This window comes from Dendronephthya gigantea, unplaced genomic scaffold (assembly GCF_004324835.1).
Source record: "Dendronephthya gigantea isolate DGI-Jeju-01 unplaced genomic scaffold, DenGig_1.0 000142F, whole genome shotgun sequence".
Lineage (NCBI taxonomy): Eukaryota > Metazoa > Cnidaria > Anthozoa > Malacalcyonacea > Nephtheidae > Dendronephthya > Dendronephthya gigantea.
In genome coordinates, this window is record NW_021163152.1 from 376,320 (window position 1) to 396,794 (window position 20,475).

The window sequence follows — 20,475 nt, forward strand, 5'->3', positions numbered from 1 at the left end:
AAATACTAGAATTTTTCGCGCCATTTCAGACTTGCGACGACGAAAAGTAAAAAAAAAAACGACAAAACAAAACCGAGGCGAATTTTCAATTCCGTCGCTGGCGCCGGAGTAACTAGTGAACAAAAAGAGAGAGAAGAGGAAGTTTCAAATTCCACATTTAAGAACGATTTAATTATTTGTAATTCATGTAAATTTTTAACTCTAAAGAAGCGATATTACTCAGTAAATTTGGCATGTTGTAGAATGCGGACTGGACTGGTCAGGAAAAGTGTGGACTTGTAAATAACGGACTTGTAAATAACGGACTCAGTCCGTGATATAAAACGCGGACTTGTATAAACGCATCGTTATTATGTAACGCACACAAATTTGTGTTCCGGTGGATAGAGCGAGCGTGTGCTGTCGATGCAACCTTTCCACAACAGGTGTATATATCAGCCTTGTACCCCGGCGCTTTAATAGTAAAAAAATAATGTTGCGTTCAGTTATTGTATAGAGGTCAGCTGGAAAGAATGCGAGCGCGCGGGGGTGCTTGGGTGCCTTGGGTGGCTGTGAATATTTCCAGGCTGGAATATTTCAATTTTCAAATCAACCTTATCGCAGGCTAAAATAGAGCTCCACTCAGTCCACTGGAATCTGGATTCCAAGACTATGTGCACACGAGCGTCGTTTTCGCGCGTTTTCAAAATCGTTTTTATCTAGTCTATCGCTTTGACGCCCTGTCCACACTATCCAAAGGAAAATATTCTCAATATGTTAAATTAGCTTCAACTTCTATGGTTTTTTGACGATGTTTGAAACCGTTTTGGCATGAAAACGAAAATGAAAACGCTCGAAAACGTTACCGTGTGCACATAGTCCAAGAATCAAATTTCCGTGAACAAAGTGAACCACAGCTTAATACTTTAATTTTATAATGCGATCGTTTCGTTGAATTTATTAAGCCAAGGTGCAAGAGAAGCTGAAGCGAGAAAAGCAATGGCGAATGTTTCACCTGACAGTGGTTCTGTTGATGAAATCAAAGATCTTCTCACTTGCTCATTGTGCTCAAATATTTTACATGATCCAAAAAGCTTGACTTGTCTTCATAATTTCTGTAAAGGATGCTTAGGTGCGTATATGATATTACTTTGAAATTATAGTTGTTGTATTACGACGCGTGGTTATAATGGTTATAAGTGGTACTCGCTCGAAATTTGTGTGTATAGCACTATAGCTTCGCCAACTTTAGTAATTTAATCAGGGCAACGTGGTTTCGATTTCGTGGTGACGCTTCTGACACTTATACTGCTAAAAGATATATTTAAGAATTGCTTAATTATGTCACATGTCAGTTTTCATACACTACAGTACAAGGTAGCTTTGAGTGCAGTGTATTACAATGATATAAATGAATTCACCCACTAGGGGCCTTATATATACATACTCCCCTGCAATAAAACTAATAGTAACATAATAAAAAAATATAATTGAACCTAGCTCCTTTTGCTTCAAATCACAGTAGGTCAATCAATCTGCTGTGTGGCAGTAGAGTAGTTGTCTGTCAAATATCACTGTGAACTAATATGTTTTGGTATGTACCGACTATTGTCTATTACAAATCCTACATTCTGATTGGCTACTGAACCATTGTCTATTCGTGATGGTGAACATTTGGGAAAAATTCGCTCGCGCTACCGTATAAGATTGAATTAATTAAATTATTTTTCGGTGTAATTGCAGTGTATCGATTATTTTCTCGAAATTAATATATCTTGCCTTTGTTGTCTATAAGCGAATAGTCAACTCAGGCTTCGCCTTTGTTGACTATTCGCTCATAGACAACTTGGATTCTAATAGTCTAATTGTTAAATAGTAGCTAGTTGACTAAATTAAAGGCGAGTAAGGGCTGTTTACATGATCGAAGTGTGAGATATGACTTTGAGGTATTGAAAGAAGTCTTTATGACATCAAACAAGCACATGCTATTGTACATAGAGGTGATAAATTACACAAATAACATGATTGCCTGGATCCCAATGTTATATACTCATTTCAGTACCTCAAAGACTTCATGTCATGTGTTGTAATATTCATTTAGAAAAGTATGTTGAACGTCTTCGTGGTGGTGACCAAAACATTGAGACATTTCCATGCCCTAAATGTCGCTTAGAGTTTACCTTTAAATCACATCAAGATTTGGCTGAAATGACAAGTAATTGTTTCATCAAGAATTTGCTGGATATTTTGGAGATTCAACAGAGAGCCAAAAGTTCTACTGAATGTTTCCGCTGCAAAGATCCTGCCATCAAACACTGTTCATCATGCAAAATCTTCATGTGTGACAAATGTTCAGAATCGCATGACATATGGCCAGCTCATAAACACCACAATGTACTATCTGTAAAAGAACTAAGTTGTCCTAAAAGTCAAATAAAAATGAGAAGGAAGCCTCACTGCATAAAACATACAGATAAAGTGCTGGATTATTTCTGTAAAAGTTGTAAGGAACTTTGCTGTATTGACTGTGTTGTATTAAATCATCAGAAATCCAATCATTTGTGCGTGGCTATGAGTGAAGTTGCACAGAAACAAAAAGAAACATTGCAATCAAGCTGCTCGACGCTTGATAAGAAATTATCAGAAGCAACCGAAGCTTTGACTAATATTGAAAGTGCAATCAGGTCTCTTGAAGAAAATGCAAAAACTGCAAAAGATAAGATCAAAGAACAGAAGGAAAAAGTTTTGAAGATTGTGACCAAAAAAGTTGATGAGAGAACAAAGAAAATGAATGAAGAAGTGGACAAGACTTATGATGAATTACACAGTGAACTAAACAAACAACATGATGAAATTAAAGATTATCGTGACAAACTACAAGCTTCAATGCCCTTGCCTAAAAGTCTCCTGAAGAGGGGGAGTATTGAAGAAATTCTTTCCTTGCAAAAATTGATTGATGGAAGTATTGAAAAGTTGCGAAAAGAAAAGCCTGAGGATCTAACAGCAGTCAATGATGGCGATATTCAGCATGTACCTGGTGATATTAATAATATCAATGTTGATGAAGTTGTTGATAAGTTGGGACATATTGAAGGTATTTTTCAACATAATTCGCCTAGGTAGCATTTCAGTATCTTTATTTCAATGTCTTCCTATCAAATGTGGTATAACAATAGACCTATTCATTATTCAATGATTATGTCGCAGCATTATAGTTTTAGTTACATTAAAGTTTTATTCTTATGAACCATGAGCAAAGCTGCAAAGCATCTTCCTGAACAGTCAACACATGCATTAAATAAAAGTTTTAATTTTGGTCAAAAATGTGGAAATAAACTATAACACGAGAATGAAAGGCCAAGACCGGGAGCCTCTTTCTCGTGTGGCTTATATGAAGCCTTAAGGATGTTTTGTATCTTTGCATTAGCCTGTGCACAGACCTATATATCTGTGCACAGGCTATCTTTGCATGTGCCTCATTATTAATATATGATATGACGACAAATTTCACCTAATAAGATCACCAGAAAACGTAAAATACAAATACTATACTGTATTATGCGCGGGAAAATGCCGTATTATACCTTTTTAACCGGTTTTTCCCGTTTTCTGACCGATCTCCATGATTAATTTTTAGGATATACACGTAGTGTACATTTCAATTTAACAAATTCGTCCAGTATTTTGAAAGGAGAGATTGTCTGCATTAAACAACTTCAGAAATGGTTGGGAAAGAAATGCAACTGGAATCTTTGTTACCGTGCTTCAAGAGATGGTTGGAGAGCCAAAGATTTTCACAGTCATTGTGACAATAAAAGACGGACTGTGGTTTTGGTGAAGGCCAATAATTGTATCTTTGGTGGATACGCTGACGTAAGCTGGCAAGGTGTGTAAAATTATGTTTAATAAGAATTACGGCGTTTTTGTATTTTTTTCAATAAAATACAAGGCCCGATTGTATAAAACCCTTTAACTACATTTTGCATAGTTAAATCCTGGTTGACTCAGAAATGCACGTCTCTGATTGGCCAATTCTGTCCTTAACTACAGTTAAGAGTTCAGAACATCTGGCCATTAAGGCCCCAGAACATCAAAAAGTCCGCAGTGTAAAAATTTTTGGTATCATGATCTGTCATGGTTATTGGAAAGTCTTGAAATTGTCACTTATCATCATTAAACTACTGATAATAGTCATCACGTAGTTCAGTCGAACAAACCATAGGCATTCAAAGGAATGAATACCTTTGATTGTCTATGGTCCAACGTAGAAATTAATCTTCAAAAATGTTTACTTATTTCGGAGTTTCTATTGTTCTTTATGTAAGATAAGAAATTCTTCTTGACTCATCTGAATAATGTAGGTATCGATGGTTTTGATGTTATTTCGGTAAAAAATCCTGACTACATGACAAACTGTTCTTGTATGACTTTTATTTCATTTTTAATTAAGGTAATGTTGGGTGGAAAAATTCCCACTCTTCATTTATTTTTTCACTACGAAACAAAGACAACCTTGCTCCATTTATTGCTAACATCAAGCAAGGCCAGGAGGGAAGGGCAATCTACTGTGAGTCTAGTTATGGACCAACTTTTGGCGGGGGTTTTGATTTGCGCATTGTGAACAATCCTCAAGTTAATCAGTCATACAGTGATATTGGATGCTCATACCAACTTCCTTCTGGTTATATGGCTGGTAATGTACGAGCAAATAACCTTCTTGCTGGTCAGTACGAATTTTTAACCACAGAAATAGAAGTCTTTAACTGAGAACTGTCATACTGTATATACTGGTGGCAGCCGGCCCTGACAGTCGCTGATTACTATTGCAAAGATCTGGAAAGAAGTTAAGTAGTAATATGGATTGAACGGATTCAATTAGACACATGTTAACATTAACGTGTTTAAGGCAGCCTCGTACCCAGGCGCTTTATTGGAAAACATAAAGGCTGCATTCAGCGTAATATAGAGATCTGTGGCTTAGATGTGCGAGCGCGCAGGGGTGCGTGTAAGGGCCTGTTTACATGGAGCGAGTTATCCCGGCTATAGCGAGCTAGGTCAAAACTGCATATAATAAAAGACAAATCAGGTAAGCCTTTGATCTGATGCGCTTTTTACCTCGCCTAGCCAGGATAACCCTACCTCCTCCGCAGTCATATTTACCCGAAAAGGGCCTGCGGAGGAGGTAAGGGATAACCCACTCCATTTAAACAGGCCTTAATTAGATGCACTAATCTACGACGCGGACGTTGTAAATTGCCTTGCTCGCAATCAATTAACACAGATTGCCTTGGATTTAAAAGGTTTAATTTTTCTTGACACAACTATTCGTCATCATGGTTTTAGCTACTCCTCATTAAAAAACATACATCAGAAGGTGCTAAATCACATACACTACAGACGTACAAACTGCTACTAGTGTGAGGAGACCAGTAATAATTTGTTTTACATCGCAGCTTTGACTTCGTTTATCAAAAGGAGTCAAATAGGAGTAATTTTCATCCCTGTTGGGAAACTGTGGAAATTAGAGCCGTTTTATTTTACGTCCGCGTCGTAGATTTGGTGAATCTTAATTTGGGATCAACTGACTGAACCCTATTGTTAATTGTTTGTGTTTCCTCACAACTCTAAAGTTCTTCATAGTTGTGTTTGAAATAACTTTCTACCTCGATACTTCTAAAATACTTCCACATTGTCGACGTATAATAGTAAAAATTATTCCGAGAAGACGAAGCGACTATCGCTAAAACTAATCACATTAAATATGGTTTTCTCTACTAAAGGGCATAAAACTAGATCGCGCTGTCATAAGATTGTTGAATTTGGAAAAATTTTCAAACCGATTAGTCTCAGCGACTAATACCTCTCAGAATTCTTACAATAATGGAATTTGCTTAGTTGCATTATTTTCAAAATAGTTTTGTTTCGTTACAATGCGTCCTATGTCATGGTCGATTTATTTATCAGAAGTGTGATTAGCTGAAAATGTATTTCATTTTGACCGAATTTAAGGCGGACAGACAAAAAATGCTAAATTGTATGATAATCAACAAAAGGCCCGTGTACTCGTTTGTGCTGTTGCGTTTAAACTTTTCCCACAAATTTGCTGATTTGCATTCATCCGTCAGTCCTTTGATTTCTGTTCCGTTTTTTTTTGTAACATCTAGCGCTAAGTTCTTATGTCAATTACAGTAGTTCCTTTCTCACTCAACGACTTACGTTATGATTTTAAACTACAGTGGGTCAAATGTCAGCAAAGCAACAGAGTTTAGGGGTAAGTCAAGCAGGGCCTCTCTAATCATATAGACTGGGGATCCAGGCCCCAATGTTGGTCCCCCAGTTAAGTATTTTGCCCCTCAGTAAAGATCCTCTGTTTAAAGGAAACATTGATAAAAAGTAAAGATTGCATTAGTTCCCGACAATATACTAGCATTGTATTCTATAAGCTAACCTTTGCTGGATGTAATTACTCCGGCGTCAGCGACGGAGTTGAAAATTCGCCCTGGTTTTGTTTAGTTGTTTTTTTTTTTTTTTTTCGTCGTCGCAAGTCTGAATGGCGCGAAACATTGTAGTATTTAAAATGTGTATGTAACCGTATTTATCTACGTCCCAGTCTTATCTGCTAAGAGTTGTGGTGCACAGCTTTGGCTAATTTTCCGATGCGCGATTCGATTTCGCTCGCATGATACGGCAATTCCTCCAAGATGAACAAATAAACCGTTCTTTTCACGCTTTTCGACTAAGTTTAGATTGAATTGGGTTAAGAATATATTTAATACATGTAGATTTTGGTCCTATTTTAATAATATCGCTGCTATTTCGCCGTTTGACAAGATGATCAATGATGTGGTCGTGTATGGGCGCGTTGAACGTCGTAGTTTGCACAGGATTGAACATTTAATATAACTATATAAGCGCGAATTCCAAAGGCAAAGTGTAAGACAAAGCGAATATATCATGCGGTTTATTTACATTTTTGAACAATTGAACTTCTATACTTTTTAAAGTACGATGTGCTTCTGAATTTCGCAATCTAACATTTATAGGTTCGCAAGGTATCTAAATGCGAATATGAACTGTATTGTTTATGTTCAGAAGCTATTAAAGACTGGCACGTGCGCCGGAGTTAACGCCAGAACAGGCGTCTTGTTTCACTAATAGGGAGATTTAGCATGAAGACGTGAACGTCAAAGATGACGTGAAAATGGCGAGTAAATGGCGTGGCATGTTCATATTTGGGCGCATCACGCCATTTATTCGCCATTTTCACGTTGTCTTTGACGTTCACGTCCTCATGCTAAATCATCTATAGAGCGTGAAAGCATAATATTTTGCATATTATTTTAAAATCAGGCAACTGATGTCAAAAAATTTCCAAGTACCCCCGATCAACCTTTGTACTTTGCAATGCACCCTCCCCCATTCATAACAACCTGCTTGATGTCAAATAGGCGCTCGTAATAAGGCGCATGAAGTCATCTATTCGGACAGCATTCGTCATTGTTACCGGCTACAATCCGCTACATGCGTCATGTTTACCGGTTCCTTTTAAACCATGACGTGTAAGGATCTTTATCCATGCTCAGCACTTCCGCGACTAGTAATTATGCATCATTCCATTATTTGATTAAAATCTCTCGAAAACCGAATGCGCTCAAGCAAAGGAAAGCGCCATGCTTTTGTTTGTTTTTTTTTTGGTTAATTAATTGACACACCGTCATTGTTTTCAACTGACGAAGTCTCCGACCTACTTTTAACGTATGCAAAAGAATGTGTGTCTTGCTGTCTTGCGCTAGATTTGTAGGATAAATGGCGGGGGTTTTGATTTACGTCAATTAGAAAATTATACGTACATCCTTTATGTTTATTAATACATTGTTACCATGCTGTATAAGAAAGGCTTCCATGTTTGAATTTACATTTTCAAACACAGCTACAAACAAGTTTCATAAGTTCATATTCAAAGGAGTGGACGTCTGGTGGCTGCGATCAGTGTAGACTGATTTTTTTGCATCATACATTTTCGGGGGGAGTATGGAAATGTTGAAAGCAATGACTATGGTTTTTATGTGCGTTTTTGCGGCATTTTTATTCGCTGTTCAAGGTATTGTTCCATGACGTTCTTCTCGAAGACGTTTGTTGATTTCTTACTGTAATTTTATAATCATATGAACCATATTGCAACATAATAAACGCAATGAATATTGCATTTATTAATACCAAATTTCACATCAAATGTTAAAAATGTAAACACTTCAGTACATGTATTGATCTGGGAAGATCTGGGAAGCACTCGCAGCACAAAGCAGTAGGTATATGTGTAGTGGTTGTGATGTTTAAAACCTTGAAAATCGCTGTAGCTATTAGAGTAAGCTGGGCAAGAACAAGTGGAAATATTCTATACTATTAAACCTGACCTTAGACCTAATCTATATTAGGCCTAATCAAGACGAAGGCTTGAGTGTTTAGCTAATATGTAGACATATACCAAAGTATGATGACATACAATTTTTGACATACAAAGAAAGTATGATGGGTTTAACAACATGGTTTAACAATGCATTTTTTATGATTTAGCTGCAGCAAAGCCAGTTTCTCTTGATGCATTTTTCTTTGAACAAATACAAGATGATAAAAATGTTACTGGTGCTTCCAAAATTTACACCATTGAGGTATTTAAAAAGTCCTGCAATTGTAATCTGCGCTCCCGCTATTTAATTTCCCTTAATATACCAGTGTTGCCAAAAAATCAGCCTGGCAATTTAGGCATTGCTATCACTGAAAACTGGTATATATTTTGCTCATCTGCTCCAGACCAGCTTATTCCTTAGTCATTTGGATGCCTATGTGCATATCAGATTTAAACCTTCACCGTCTATCTAATTAAGCCTATCATACATGATCTTGCCAATTATTTAAACCATATCCACTATCCCAATTAATGCTCACCTCAATTAATCCTCATAACCATGAGTCATCAAAATAGAAACTCTCTGTTGATGATGTCATGTTATATATGCAGTGTATATACTGAAGAACTTTGTGACCAGTAATGATGACCATGCCCTAACATTAGTTAATTATGTGTAGTGAGTGACGTACATCCAATACATGGAATTGCAAAGCTTTTCTCTACCAATAATATAGGCAATACAACCTAGAAAATATCACAAGAAGCCAAGATTCTATATTCCTACCTGTAAATAACCTATTCTGTTACTTCATCTTGCAGACTAGTGATCTAACAAATACAACAAGAAGTGAAAATGTACTTCAGCTCTCTTTTTTACAACATAATTTGTTACCTGGAGACAAGGTGACCTTCTATGATGGCAACTTTACCAGTATCCTGCAAGAGTACACATCATCAACAGAAACTCCTACACTATCATTCTTTACAACATCACCTGATGCACAAGTTGTGTTTACTGCAAACAAATCTGATGTCACAACAAGCAGAAGTTTTATTTTTCTCTACCGAACTATCCCTAAAGGTATATATAAATATTGTTAATGATTTAAACATTCTCTCCTAGAGGTGCAATGAAATTACTTTCACTAATATAAGGGCTGCAGGTATTGTATGTGATTTAATATCCTCTATGTCAACAGTTTTTTATATGATCAATTCTATGTATTGTCATCATATTCTTCTTTGCAGGGTATAATAGAATTTTGTGACAACTGTATATACTGAAAATAACCTAGCTAGCTAGCAATAAAGCTGTCCCTTTAGTTACAGTATATACTGCACATGCATATGTGATTATTAGATATCGAAATACATTTTTATCACCCTTTAGATGTTGATAGAGAATGTAATCAACTGTTTTATGGAAGATGGGGAAGTATAGACTCTAGTGAGGTAATTATAATCTAATAAAGTTTAAAGCTTCTAAGAACACCAAGACATTTGGTATTCTCTATTTTATCTCAGTGCCAGGTAGATTAGGTTAACAGCACATTCGAAAAAGTTGATAAGTCAATTCTAGACATGATCAACATTGACTTATCATTAAATGGTTTTAATAAACAAAGAAATTTGACTTTATAGGATTGAAATTTTTGGGCTCCACTGCCCAAAGTGAAATCAATTTGGAGAGCCTTTTCCTTAAAAGCACAGTAGTTGTATATTGCATCTTATCAACCTTATCATTAATTTGCATGGTCTGGCTAATAATATTGCAAAAGGTCTATTATTAGTACCCTTGTTTTAATTTTTACTTAAGGAACATTCGATTCGTTTTAGTATGACCGACGTTCGAAGCACTGTAGGTATACAGTAACGCTTCCTACGTTGGGTGGAGGTACAGTCTCAATTCTCTTTGACAATCTGACGATACCAGTAGGCGAGAAACTAACAATTTGGAAGGTCGCCGGTACAAAGAATTACTCTCGATATTTTGAACCACACGGCAGCCCTCTAAAGGTGTTCACTCATGCGGATAGCGGCAGATTTCACTACATCGCGCCTGGAGTTTTGAGGACCCTCGTTTTGGATTTTAATTCAACAACACAGTTTAAAATCCGTTTCTACAAGTATAGCTACCAAAATGGTAATGATTTTTTTAAAATTTTATGTTCTCATCTAGTTGGGCTGTTGGGCTTAATCGAAATATTGTGTATCACAAGTCACTATTTTTAACGACCGTTTTTTTAAATTCGACTAAATTTTTTGAACTGTGAGAATTCATTAGTAATACAGTATGAAGTTTGGCTGTGAAAGATTGTGAAATGTAATGAATATTGCTGATGGACCAAGCGAACATACCACGTTCTTATATAGTAACGCTTATTTTGAATAAATCTTTAATTTCAATTACTATCCGGACTTCTGGTTTTTTAACTAGTTATCAACGAAATCGGCGAATCAGGAGAGATAAGCATTCCTATAACTCCATATCCAAACGATCTTTCCTTGATATACCGAATTACTGTACCAAGAGGATATGCAAAAATCACAGTCCATGGTAAGATTCGTTTGATTGCTACGGGCCCGGGATAAATTAGTGCCGTTATCGGGGGTGAAGTTACTTTCGCATTCAAGATTGTCTGTAATGTTTTGCTGTTTCTCGCAATAGTTCTTGCACTTCACCCGCCTCCGCCCTCCAGGTATTTCCCCCGCGTTCCAGACCTTCCCACCGACCATAAATTATTAACCCAACAATTGGTACAATACGTAACTACCTTCGACTTCGTGCTGTAACGGCCGGAGGAATTAAGAATGACGTCAAGTGTATATCAATGTACTATTTCAGACCTATATTTGCCTAAGTATGATAGACTCGACGTAGCCAGATTCAATGGAAAGTCATGGGACTTCGTACGAAGCTTCAAAAACGACAGTGACCTAAGTACAAACACTGTAGTGTCAGACAGCAGTTCAATCGAAGTAATCTACAACAAGCTTAGCGGAAATTCAGCCTGCAGATATAGGATCACGTATTCGATGATAGAAACTAGTAAGTTTGCATGTACGCATTTGCAGTACAATATATGAATACCTTTTAAAAGTATGCCAATAATACAATATGTAACTGTTTATATTTAGTTATGGGTATGCATTTATTATTAGTATATTCACGATTTTCGATCATACCACAAGCTTTTCTATTACCCTTCCAGCGCTTAAGACGTGCAAAACGTTCCAACACATGAAAAAATCGCAGTTCACAAAATTTACAGAACTTTATGAAGGTATGTTGTAGCTAGCTTACAGTAATTCATATGTATTAACTGTCTTTTTAACAAAATTGATAGACAGCAAATAGAGGTTACTATTCCGCGTTTTCAGATAACCAGAACGAGTTGTGTAATTATTTTAGTATAATCTACTGGTAGTACAAAGGAATATTTGAAAAGAAACGAACAAATGAAATGTTAACAGTACCTGCACGTTTTATTCCTTGGCACTTTGCTTCTTGCGTTTTTAAAACGCGTTGACGATCGAAATTTATGCAAAAATATTCAAATAACTCTTCGTCAAAATCTTTTTCACCTTTAGTCCGCTCTATCTTAGAATGTAACCGATAAGAGTTCATATGATTATTGTTAAAGGCTTTACTTTAGGCTACTTTTTACAGGTTTTCAGATTAGAAACGAAGTTCGCCATTTTAAGAAATATTTTCGCGCCAGCTAGTGGTTGATATTTAAAAAACATACATCAAAAGGCTAAATCCGAGAATGGAATGGGTAGACTGACTGCATGGCGCGAAGTCCTTAATTTGAAGTTTATTTTCATCATGAAACTTCTCAAGGTTGGGAAGAGTCCTTCACTTGCGCTGATGGCTTTGGCAACGAAAGAGTTCTTAACCATGATGTCACCATATTATGCCAGGCCAATGGCGAATGGAAATATGGGAAAAAAACCGAAGAGTGTCGCAAATTATGCCCTCCGTTAGGTAGGACAACTTAATTCTTTTTTAGCCCTGTTGAACTATTAAGACGGGAGAGGGTGTGATAAGGGGGGAGTATTTCTATACTTTCGATCAGCATGTCAACTTTCATACTTTTTCAGTCATAATTTATTTATGATAGTATAGCATTAGAATTGCTTTTTTTGACTAGAGAAAACTGTCCTCATTTGCAAGAAAACAAACGTATCTCTTCTTCCCCGTCAACCCCCCCCCCCCCGGAATGGTTATCTTCAAAGGCTAAGGCGAAGTCGTATACTTTCTAGCTTCCCTTTACAATATATCTTCACGTGGTTTGTTTCGAACATTTGGTGTTACACAAGAGCACCTCAGTGGCGATAATGTGACATTTACATGCAAGGCAATATATACGAGGTTGACCTACAAGACTGTCACGTGTACATCAACTGGTGCCTACTCCGCACCTCCGCCGTTCTGCGAAGAGCTAGATAAATCCAGTATGTGTAAAAAATAGCCATATATATAGCTATATAATAGCCGTGTTGATATTTTGACTTTTGTATGATATTTTGACTTTTGAGTTGTTCTGAATGCATTTATTCGAATTTTAGATGGTTCAGATTTGGCTCTTGTGTTGTCCTTGTCGCTAAGCGTCCCAATTGTTTTTGTTATGATGCTGGGTCTGGGTTATATTATCTTGCGTTATACGACTTTCCTTAGTGCAGAATATCATAGGAAATTATTCGGTCCGTCGAACAGGCAAGATCAAAGACAGACAGTCCATCTGCAAGAAAACGTAGCGCTAGGCAACGGCGCAGGACTTTCAAACGATAACAGTTCTCAAAAAATGGGCGCGAATGAAGTTGGAATATGCTAACGTGAAGTTGGCAATATTGCAGGCCAATATTGCACTGTTAATCTCGATTGAACGCTGGTTTCGTTTTTACTCGATGTAAATAGAACAAATAAAGGAATATTTACCACTCGAAAAACTAATTTAATACCATTTCTTGTGTCTACTACTCTGTCTACTCCATGCAGGAAGTTCAGGCGTATTCCACTAGCAGGAATTATATTCGCGTAATATTGCATAAATTAAATTAGTTCTTTGTGACTGCATCAAAATATGCTTTGGAAGAATTAGGTCTTAGATTCAGCACATTGGCTTATTGGCTGTATGTGCGCATACAAAATTTAACTAGTGAACTTTTTAACTCTAAAGAAGCGATATTACTCAGTAAATTTGGCATGTTGTAGAATGCGGACTGGACTGGTCAGGAAAAGTGCGGACTGTATAAACACATCGTTATTATGTAAACTGTAAAACTAGAGTTGAGAATTGTTCGGAAAATTTGAAGGATCGTGAGTATTAAATAAACCTTTTTTATTCAAATTTGTCATTGTCTCATTATCAATAAACTTTGGGAGTCTTGCCTTTTGGGAATTTTCTTCGAAAGGGAAAAGTAGTGGAGAGATTTAAGGAAAATATTATTATTCGTCCGTTATTTACAAGTCCGTCATTTGTGTCCGTGATTAACAAGTCAGCGCTTTTCCGATCCATCCAGTCCGCATACAAATTTCCGATGGATAAAACGAGCGTGTGCTGTCGATGCAACCTTTCCACAACAGGTGTACATATCAGCCTTGTACCCCGGCGCTTTAATAGTAAAAAAATAATGTTGCGCTCAGTTATTGTATAGAGGTCAGCTGAAAAAAATGCGAGCGCGCGGGGGTGCTTGGGTGGCTGGGTATATTTCAAATCAACCTTCTCGCAGGCCAGCCTCGTACCCAGGCGCTTTATTGGAAAACATAAAGGCTGCATTCGGCGTAATATAGAGATCTGTGGCTGAGATGTGCGAGCGCGCAGGGGTGCTTGGGGAGGACGCGACAAATGAAGCTTCGTTCTCCCGTCGCGTCCTCCCCAAGCACCCCTGCGCGCTCGCACATCTCAGCCACAGATCTCTATATTACGCTGAATGCAACCTTTATGTTTTCCAATAAAGCGCCTGGGTACGAGGCTGCTCGCAGGCTAAAATAGAGCTCCACTGGAATCTGGATTCCAAGAATCAAATTTTCGTGAACAAACTTTACCACAACTTTATACTTTAATTTTATAATGCGATCGTTTCGTTGAATTTATTTAGCCAAGGTGCAAGTGAAGCTGAAGCGAGAAAGGCAATGGCGAATGTTTCACCCGACAGTGGTTCTGTTGATGAAATCACAGATCTTCTCACTTGCTCATTGTGCTCAAATATTTTACATGATCCAAAAAGCTTGACTTGTCTTCATAATTTCTGTAAAGGATGCTTAGGTGCGTATATTATATTACTTTGAAATTATAGTTGTTGTATTACGACGCGTGGTTATAATGGTTATAAGCGGATACTCGCTCGAGATTTGTGTGTATAGCTTCGCCAACTTGTAGTAATTTAATCAGGGCAACGTGGTTTCGATTTCGTGGTGACGCTTCTGACAATTATACTGCCAAAAGATATATTTAAGAATTGCTTAATTATGTCACATGTCAGTTTTCATACACTACAAGGTAGCTTTGGGTGCAGTGTATTACAATGATGTAAATGAATTCACCCACTAGGGGCCTTATATATACATACTCCCCTGCAATAAAACTAATAGTAACATAATAAAAAAATATAATTGAAACCTAGCTTCTTTTCCTTCAAATTACAGCAGGTCAGTCAATCTGCTGTGTGGCAGTAGAGTAGTTGTCTGTCAAATATCACTGTGAACTAATATGTTTTGGTATATATACCCGTCTATTACAAATCCTACATTCTGATGGGCTACTGAACCATTGTCTATTTGTGATGGTGAACATTTAGGAAAAATTCGCTCGCGTGACCGTATAAAATTGAATTAATTAAATTATTTTTTGGTGTAATTGCAGTGTATCGATTATTTTCTCGAAATTAATATATCTAGGTACAGGGTGTATACTAAAACAATTAGACAACTCGCCTCTGTTGTCTATTAGTGAATAGTCAACTCAGGCTTCGCCTTTGTTGACTATTCCCTCATAGACAACTTGGACTCATTGTCTAATTGTTAAATACTAGCTAGTTGACTAAATTAAAGGTGAGTAAGGGCTGTTTACATGATCAAAGTGTGAGATATGACTTTGAGGTATTGAAAGAAGTCTTTATGACATCAAACAAGCACATGCTATTGTACATAGGGGTCATAAATTACACAAATAACATGATTGCCTGGATCGCAATGTTATATGCTCATATCGATACCTCAAAGACTTCATGTCGTGTGTTGTAATATTCATTTAGAAAAGTATGTTGAACGTCTTCATGGTGGTGACCAAAACATTGAGACATTTCCATGCCCTAAATGTCGCTTAGAGTTTACCTTTAAATCACATCAAGATTTGGCTGAAATGTCAAGTAATTGCTTCATCAAGAATTTGCTGGATATTTTGGAGATTCAACAGAGAGCCAAAAGTTCTACTGAATGTTTCCGCTGCAAAGATCCTGCCATCAAACACTGTTCATCATGTGAAATCTTCATGTGTGACAAATGTTCAGAATCGCATGACATATGGCCAGCTCATAAGAATCACAATGTTCTATCAGTACAACAACTAAGTGATCCTGAGAGTCAAATGAAAATGAGAAGGAAGCTTCACTGCATGAAACACAAGGACAAAGTGCTGGATTATTTCTGTGAAAGTTGCAAAGAACTTTGCTGTATTGACTGTGTTGTATTAAATCATCAGAAATCCAATCATTTGTGCATGGCTATGAGTGAAGTTGCACAGAAACAAAAAGAAACATTGCAATTAAGCTGCTCAACGCTTGATAAGAAATTATCGGAAGCAACTGAAGCTTTGACTAATATTGAAAGTGTAATGAAGTCTCTTGAAGAAAATGCCAAAACTGCAAAAGATCAGATCAAAGAACAGAAAGAAAAAGTTTTGAAGATTGGGAAAGTTGATGAGAGAACAAAGGAAATGAATGAAGAAGTGGACAAGGCTTATGATGAATTACACAGTGAACTAAACAAACAGCATGGTGAAATTAAAGATTATCGTGACAAACTAGAAGCTTCAAGGCTGTTGCCTAAAAGTCTCCTGAAGAGGGGAAGTATTGAAGAAATCCTTTCCTTGCAAAAACAGATTGATGAAAGTATTGAAAAGTTGCAGGAAGAAAAGCCAGAGGATCTAACAGCTGTCAATGATGGCAATATTCAGCATGTACCTGGTGATATTAATAATATCAATGTTGATGAAGTTGTTGATAAATTGGGACATATTGAAGGTATATTTTTCAACATAATTTGCCTAAGTAACATTTCGGCATTTTTAGAAAACTTCCTATCAAATGTGGTATAACAATAGACCAATTTAATAATTAAATCACAACATTATAGTTTTAAATTTAGGACCACCTTAAATTAGATCGATGGATTGCAGTTTTACTCTTATGAGCCAGGAGCAAAGATGCAAAGCATCTTTCTCAACACATGCATGAAATATAGATTTTAATTTTGGTAAAAAAAGATGTGGAAATAAGCTATAACATGATAATGATGCTCAGGGGCTAAGACCGAGAGCCTCGTTCTCATGTTATGGCTGATTGCCACACTTCAAAATGAAAAATTCTTTGCACATGGCTTGTGAGAGTAACTTTAAATCCATTGCATTTAAGGTGGTTCTGTAAATTAAAAGGACAACCTAATTATCGAAAAGGTCTATTACTTCCTTTAAGAGACCAAAAACCCTCTTGACTTGGCTTCAACCTTCATTAGTTCTTAGGCCTTTCGTTATAGTCAATATTTTTATTGTATGAAAGGGACTTGACCGGAGTGGCAATAACAGGCATTCATTCAATGATTCATGCTTATCTATATTGCACCCGGTTTTGCCAAAAAACAAACATACAGATACGTACCATTTCATAATTATAACTTTCAAATCCATAATAATTTACATTCCACAATTCCTATAAAGGAATCATATCAAATGTTACCAATCATCAACCCTGCCACATTGCCAATCATCTCATCTTCGAAAGGCACCCTTCAACACCCCTGCAATGAAGGCATAGCCATCTCTACAGGATCTGAATCCCTGCAGCCACATATAAAATAAGAATATTGACTAAAAACGTTGTATTCATAAGAAGTCTATTATCATATGATGACAAAAAAATTCACCAAATAAGGTCATGAGAAAACTTAAAATACTATACGGTATTATGCACAAGAAAATGCCGTATTACACCTTTTTAACAGTTTTTTCCCTTTTTTTGACTGATCTCCATGATTAATTTTTAGGACATGCATGTAGTGGACTTTTCAATTTAAGAAATTCGTCCAGTATTTTAAAAGGAGAAATTGCCTTCATTAAACAACTTCAGAAATGGTTGGGAAAGAAATGTAATTGGAATCTTTGTTACCGTGCTTCAAGAGATGGTTGGGGAGCCCAAGATTTTCACGCCAATTGTGACAATAAAGGACCGACCGTGGTTTTGGTGAAAGCCAATAATTGTATCTTTGGTGGATACACTGATCAAAACTGGCATTGCCAGGTTTATTGTTATGAGGAGGATGACTATTATGAGGAGGATGTCTATTATGAGGGGGATGACTATTATGAGGGGGATGTCTATTATGAGGAGGATGACTATTATGAGGAGGATGACTATTATGAGGAGGATGTCTATTATGAGGAGGATGACTATTATGAGGAGGATGACTATTATGAGGAGGATGACTATTATGAGGGGGATGACTATTATGAGGAGGATGACTATTATGAGGAGGAGTCTATTATGAGGGGGATGACTATTATGAGGGGGATGACTATTATGAGGAGGATGACTATTATGAGGGGATGACTATTATGAGGAGGATGACTATTATGAGGAGGATGACTATTATGAGGGGGATGACTATTATGAGGAGGATGACTATTATGAGGAGGATGACTATTATGAGGGGGATGACTATTATGAGGGGGATGACTATTATGAGGAGGATGACTATTATGAGGGGGATGACTATTATGAGGAGGACTATTATGAGGAGGATGACTATTATGAGGAGGATGACTATTATGAGGAGGATGACTATTATGAGGGGATGACTATTATGAGGAGGATGACTATTATGAGGAGGATGTCTATTATGAGGAGGATGACTATTATGAGGAGGATGACTATTATGAGGAGGATGACTATTATGAGGAGGATGACTATTATGAGGAGGATGACTATTATGAGAGGATGACTATTATGAGGAGGATGATATGAGGAGGATGAGATGACTATTATGAGGAGGATGACTATTATGAGGAGGATGACTATTATGAGGAGGATGACTATATGAGGGAGGATGACTATTATGAGGAGGATGACTATTATGAGGAGGATGACTATTATGAGGAGGATGACTATTATGAGGAGGATGACTATTATGAGGAGGATGACTATTATGAGGGATGACTATTATGAGGAGGATGACTATTATGAGGAGGATGACTATTATGAGGAGGATGACTATTATGAGGAGGATGACTATTATGAGGGGGATGACTATTATGAGGAGGATGACTATTATGAGGAGGATGACTATTATGAGGAGGATGACTATTAATGAGAGGATGACTATTATGAGGGGGATGTCTATTATGAGGGGGATGACTATTATGAGGGGGATGTCTATTATGAGGAGGATGACTATTATGAGGAGGATGACTATTATGAGGAGGATGACTATTATGAGGGGGATGACTATTATGAGGGGGATGACTATTATGAGGAGGATGTCTATTATGAGGGGGATGACTATTATGAGGAGGATGACTATTATGAGGGGGATGACTATTATGAGGAGGATGTCTATTATGAGGGGGATGACTATTATGAGGAGGATGACTATTATGAGGGGGATGTCTATTATATGAGGAGAATGACTATTATGAGGGGGATGACTATTATGGAGGTTATTATGATAGTAAAGTTAATTGCCTTTAATTGCCCAATTAAAACTCATTGAGTTACTGTTTATCAAATCATGGGTTGCTGTTTATCAATATCAAAGTTTCAGTTGAATAATAGTTTTTATTTTATGCTGTAGCCCCATCACCCATGGACTTAGAATCATCGTGACCATTCATTACCTACAGAGTAACGCAGACCATTACATTCAAATGATGAATTCGCCATGCAAAATTGCTACAAATAATAATTTTTAATGGTGTAGATTCCTCAATCCTTCTTTACTCCGGAAATTAATAAATTAACATAATATGTTCTCATTTTTCCAAGAAAATTACAGGTACTCGAACTGTTCATTTCTGTTCTCGCTACGAAACAAAGACAACCTTGGTCCATTTATTGCCAACATCAAACAAGGTCAGGAGCATAATGCAATTTACTCTTCCACTTCTTATGGGCCAGTCTTTGGTGGAGGTAATGATCTGATCATTTGTGCCAGTCCCAACGTTAATCAATCCTCCAGCAATTTTGGAAGCACCTATCAACTTCCTCCTGGTTATGCCTGTGGCAGTGAACAAGCAATGAAACTTCTTGCCGGTCAGTACCAATTCTTGACAACAGAAATTGAAGTCTTCTACTGACTGTTACCAAATGAACATACATCGATTGCCGTTAAAGTATCATGCATGAGTGAACCAGCTAACCAATATTATGGAATCTAGAAAGTTATTAAAAAAATATTTAACAAATAGATAACATTGATTATGATTTTTGGCACTTCACTCGATGTAGGTAAATTCTAGAGGTTGAAAGGGTCTTTATTTCGAGTGGAATTATAAGAATAAAACACAGTGGCCACGAGCCGCCGGGTCACATTTGTTCCTATCACAAATTACACGTCATCCGTGTATCTATAACTGAACAGACAACGGTTGAATGTTAACTATTTGTTTTATATAATAAAAAGGGAAAACATTCTGAAATTAAACAGGCAAATGATTTTCCAACACTTGAAAATTGTCAAAGAAGAAATTTTGCAGATATCACGCTTAACATTAGCGTGTTTAAAGGCCTGTTTACATGGAGCGAGTTATCCCGGCTATGGCGAGCTACAATCCTGGCCAAAACCATCGACTACACTCGGAATGATTTGTAGC

The 20,475-nt window shown here is 37.0% G+C and overlaps 3 protein-coding genes across 3 annotated transcripts; all 3 read left to right on the plus strand.

Annotated features, from left to right (window-relative positions):
* Positions 1-977: 977 nt before the first annotated feature.
* Positions 978-3,873, plus strand: LOC114536667 (E3 ubiquitin-protein ligase TRIM56-like). Its single transcript, XM_028558019.1, has 3 exons — positions 978-1,111; positions 2,081-3,073; positions 3,617-3,873. The coding sequence occupies exons 1-3, from the start codon at positions 979-981 to the stop codon at positions 3,871-3,873; spliced, it is 1,383 nt and encodes a 460-aa protein (XP_028413820.1). The 5' UTR covers position 978.
* A 3,912-nt stretch (positions 3,874-7,785) lies between these two features.
* Positions 7,786-13,689, plus strand: LOC114536692. Its single transcript, XM_028558046.1, has 11 exons — positions 7,786-8,080; positions 8,554-8,648; positions 9,209-9,470; positions 9,780-9,841; positions 10,226-10,532; positions 10,827-10,946; positions 11,235-11,438; positions 11,602-11,673; positions 12,234-12,377; positions 12,656-12,847; positions 12,962-13,689. The coding sequence occupies exons 1-11, from the start codon at positions 8,011-8,013 to the stop codon at positions 13,225-13,227; spliced, it is 1,794 nt and encodes a 597-aa protein (XP_028413847.1). The 5' UTR covers positions 7,786-8,010; the 3' UTR covers positions 13,228-13,689.
* A 680-nt stretch (positions 13,690-14,369) lies between these two features.
* Positions 14,370-19,804, plus strand: LOC114536668 (tripartite motif-containing protein 45-like). Its single transcript, XM_028558020.1, has 5 exons — positions 14,370-14,661; positions 15,650-16,636; positions 17,655-18,151; positions 18,996-19,322; positions 19,649-19,804. The coding sequence occupies exons 1-5, from the start codon at positions 14,529-14,531 to the stop codon at positions 19,802-19,804; spliced, it is 2,100 nt and encodes a 699-aa protein (XP_028413821.1). The 5' UTR covers positions 14,370-14,528.
* The last annotated feature ends 671 nt before the right edge of the window (positions 19,805-20,475 follow it).

Coding starts and splice junctions, on each gene's coding strand:
- LOC114536667 (XM_028558019.1), top strand. CDS start 979: ATGGCGAATGTTTCACCTGACAGTGGTTCTGTTGATGAAATCAAAGAT. Junction 1,112..2,080: donor TTTCTGTAAAGGATGCTTAG/GTGCGTATATGA, acceptor ATATTCATTTAG/AAAAGTATGTTGAACGTCTT. Junction 3,074..3,616: donor TAAGTTGGGACATATTGAAG/GTATTTTTCAAC, acceptor ATTAATTTTTAG/GATATACACGTAGTGTACAT.
- LOC114536692 (XM_028558046.1), top strand. CDS start 8,011: ATGGAAATGTTGAAAGCAATGACTATGGTTTTTATGTGCGTTTTTGCG. Junction 9,471..9,779: donor CTACCGAACTATCCCTAAAG/GTATATATAAAT, acceptor ATCACCCTTTAG/ATGTTGATAGAGAATGTAAT. Junction 10,533..10,826: donor CAAGTATAGCTACCAAAATG/GTAATGATTTTT, acceptor TTTTTTAACTAG/TTATCAACGAAATCGGCGAA.
- LOC114536668 (XM_028558020.1), top strand. CDS start 14,529: ATGGCGAATGTTTCACCCGACAGTGGTTCTGTTGATGAAATCACAGAT. Junction 18,152..18,995: donor ATTATGAGGAGGAGTCTATT/ATGAGGGGGATG, acceptor GACTATTATGAG/GGGGATGTCTATTATGAGGG. Junction 19,323..19,648: donor GGGGGATGACTATTATGGAG/GTTATTATGATA, acceptor CATTTTTCCAAG/AAAATTACAGGTACTCGAAC.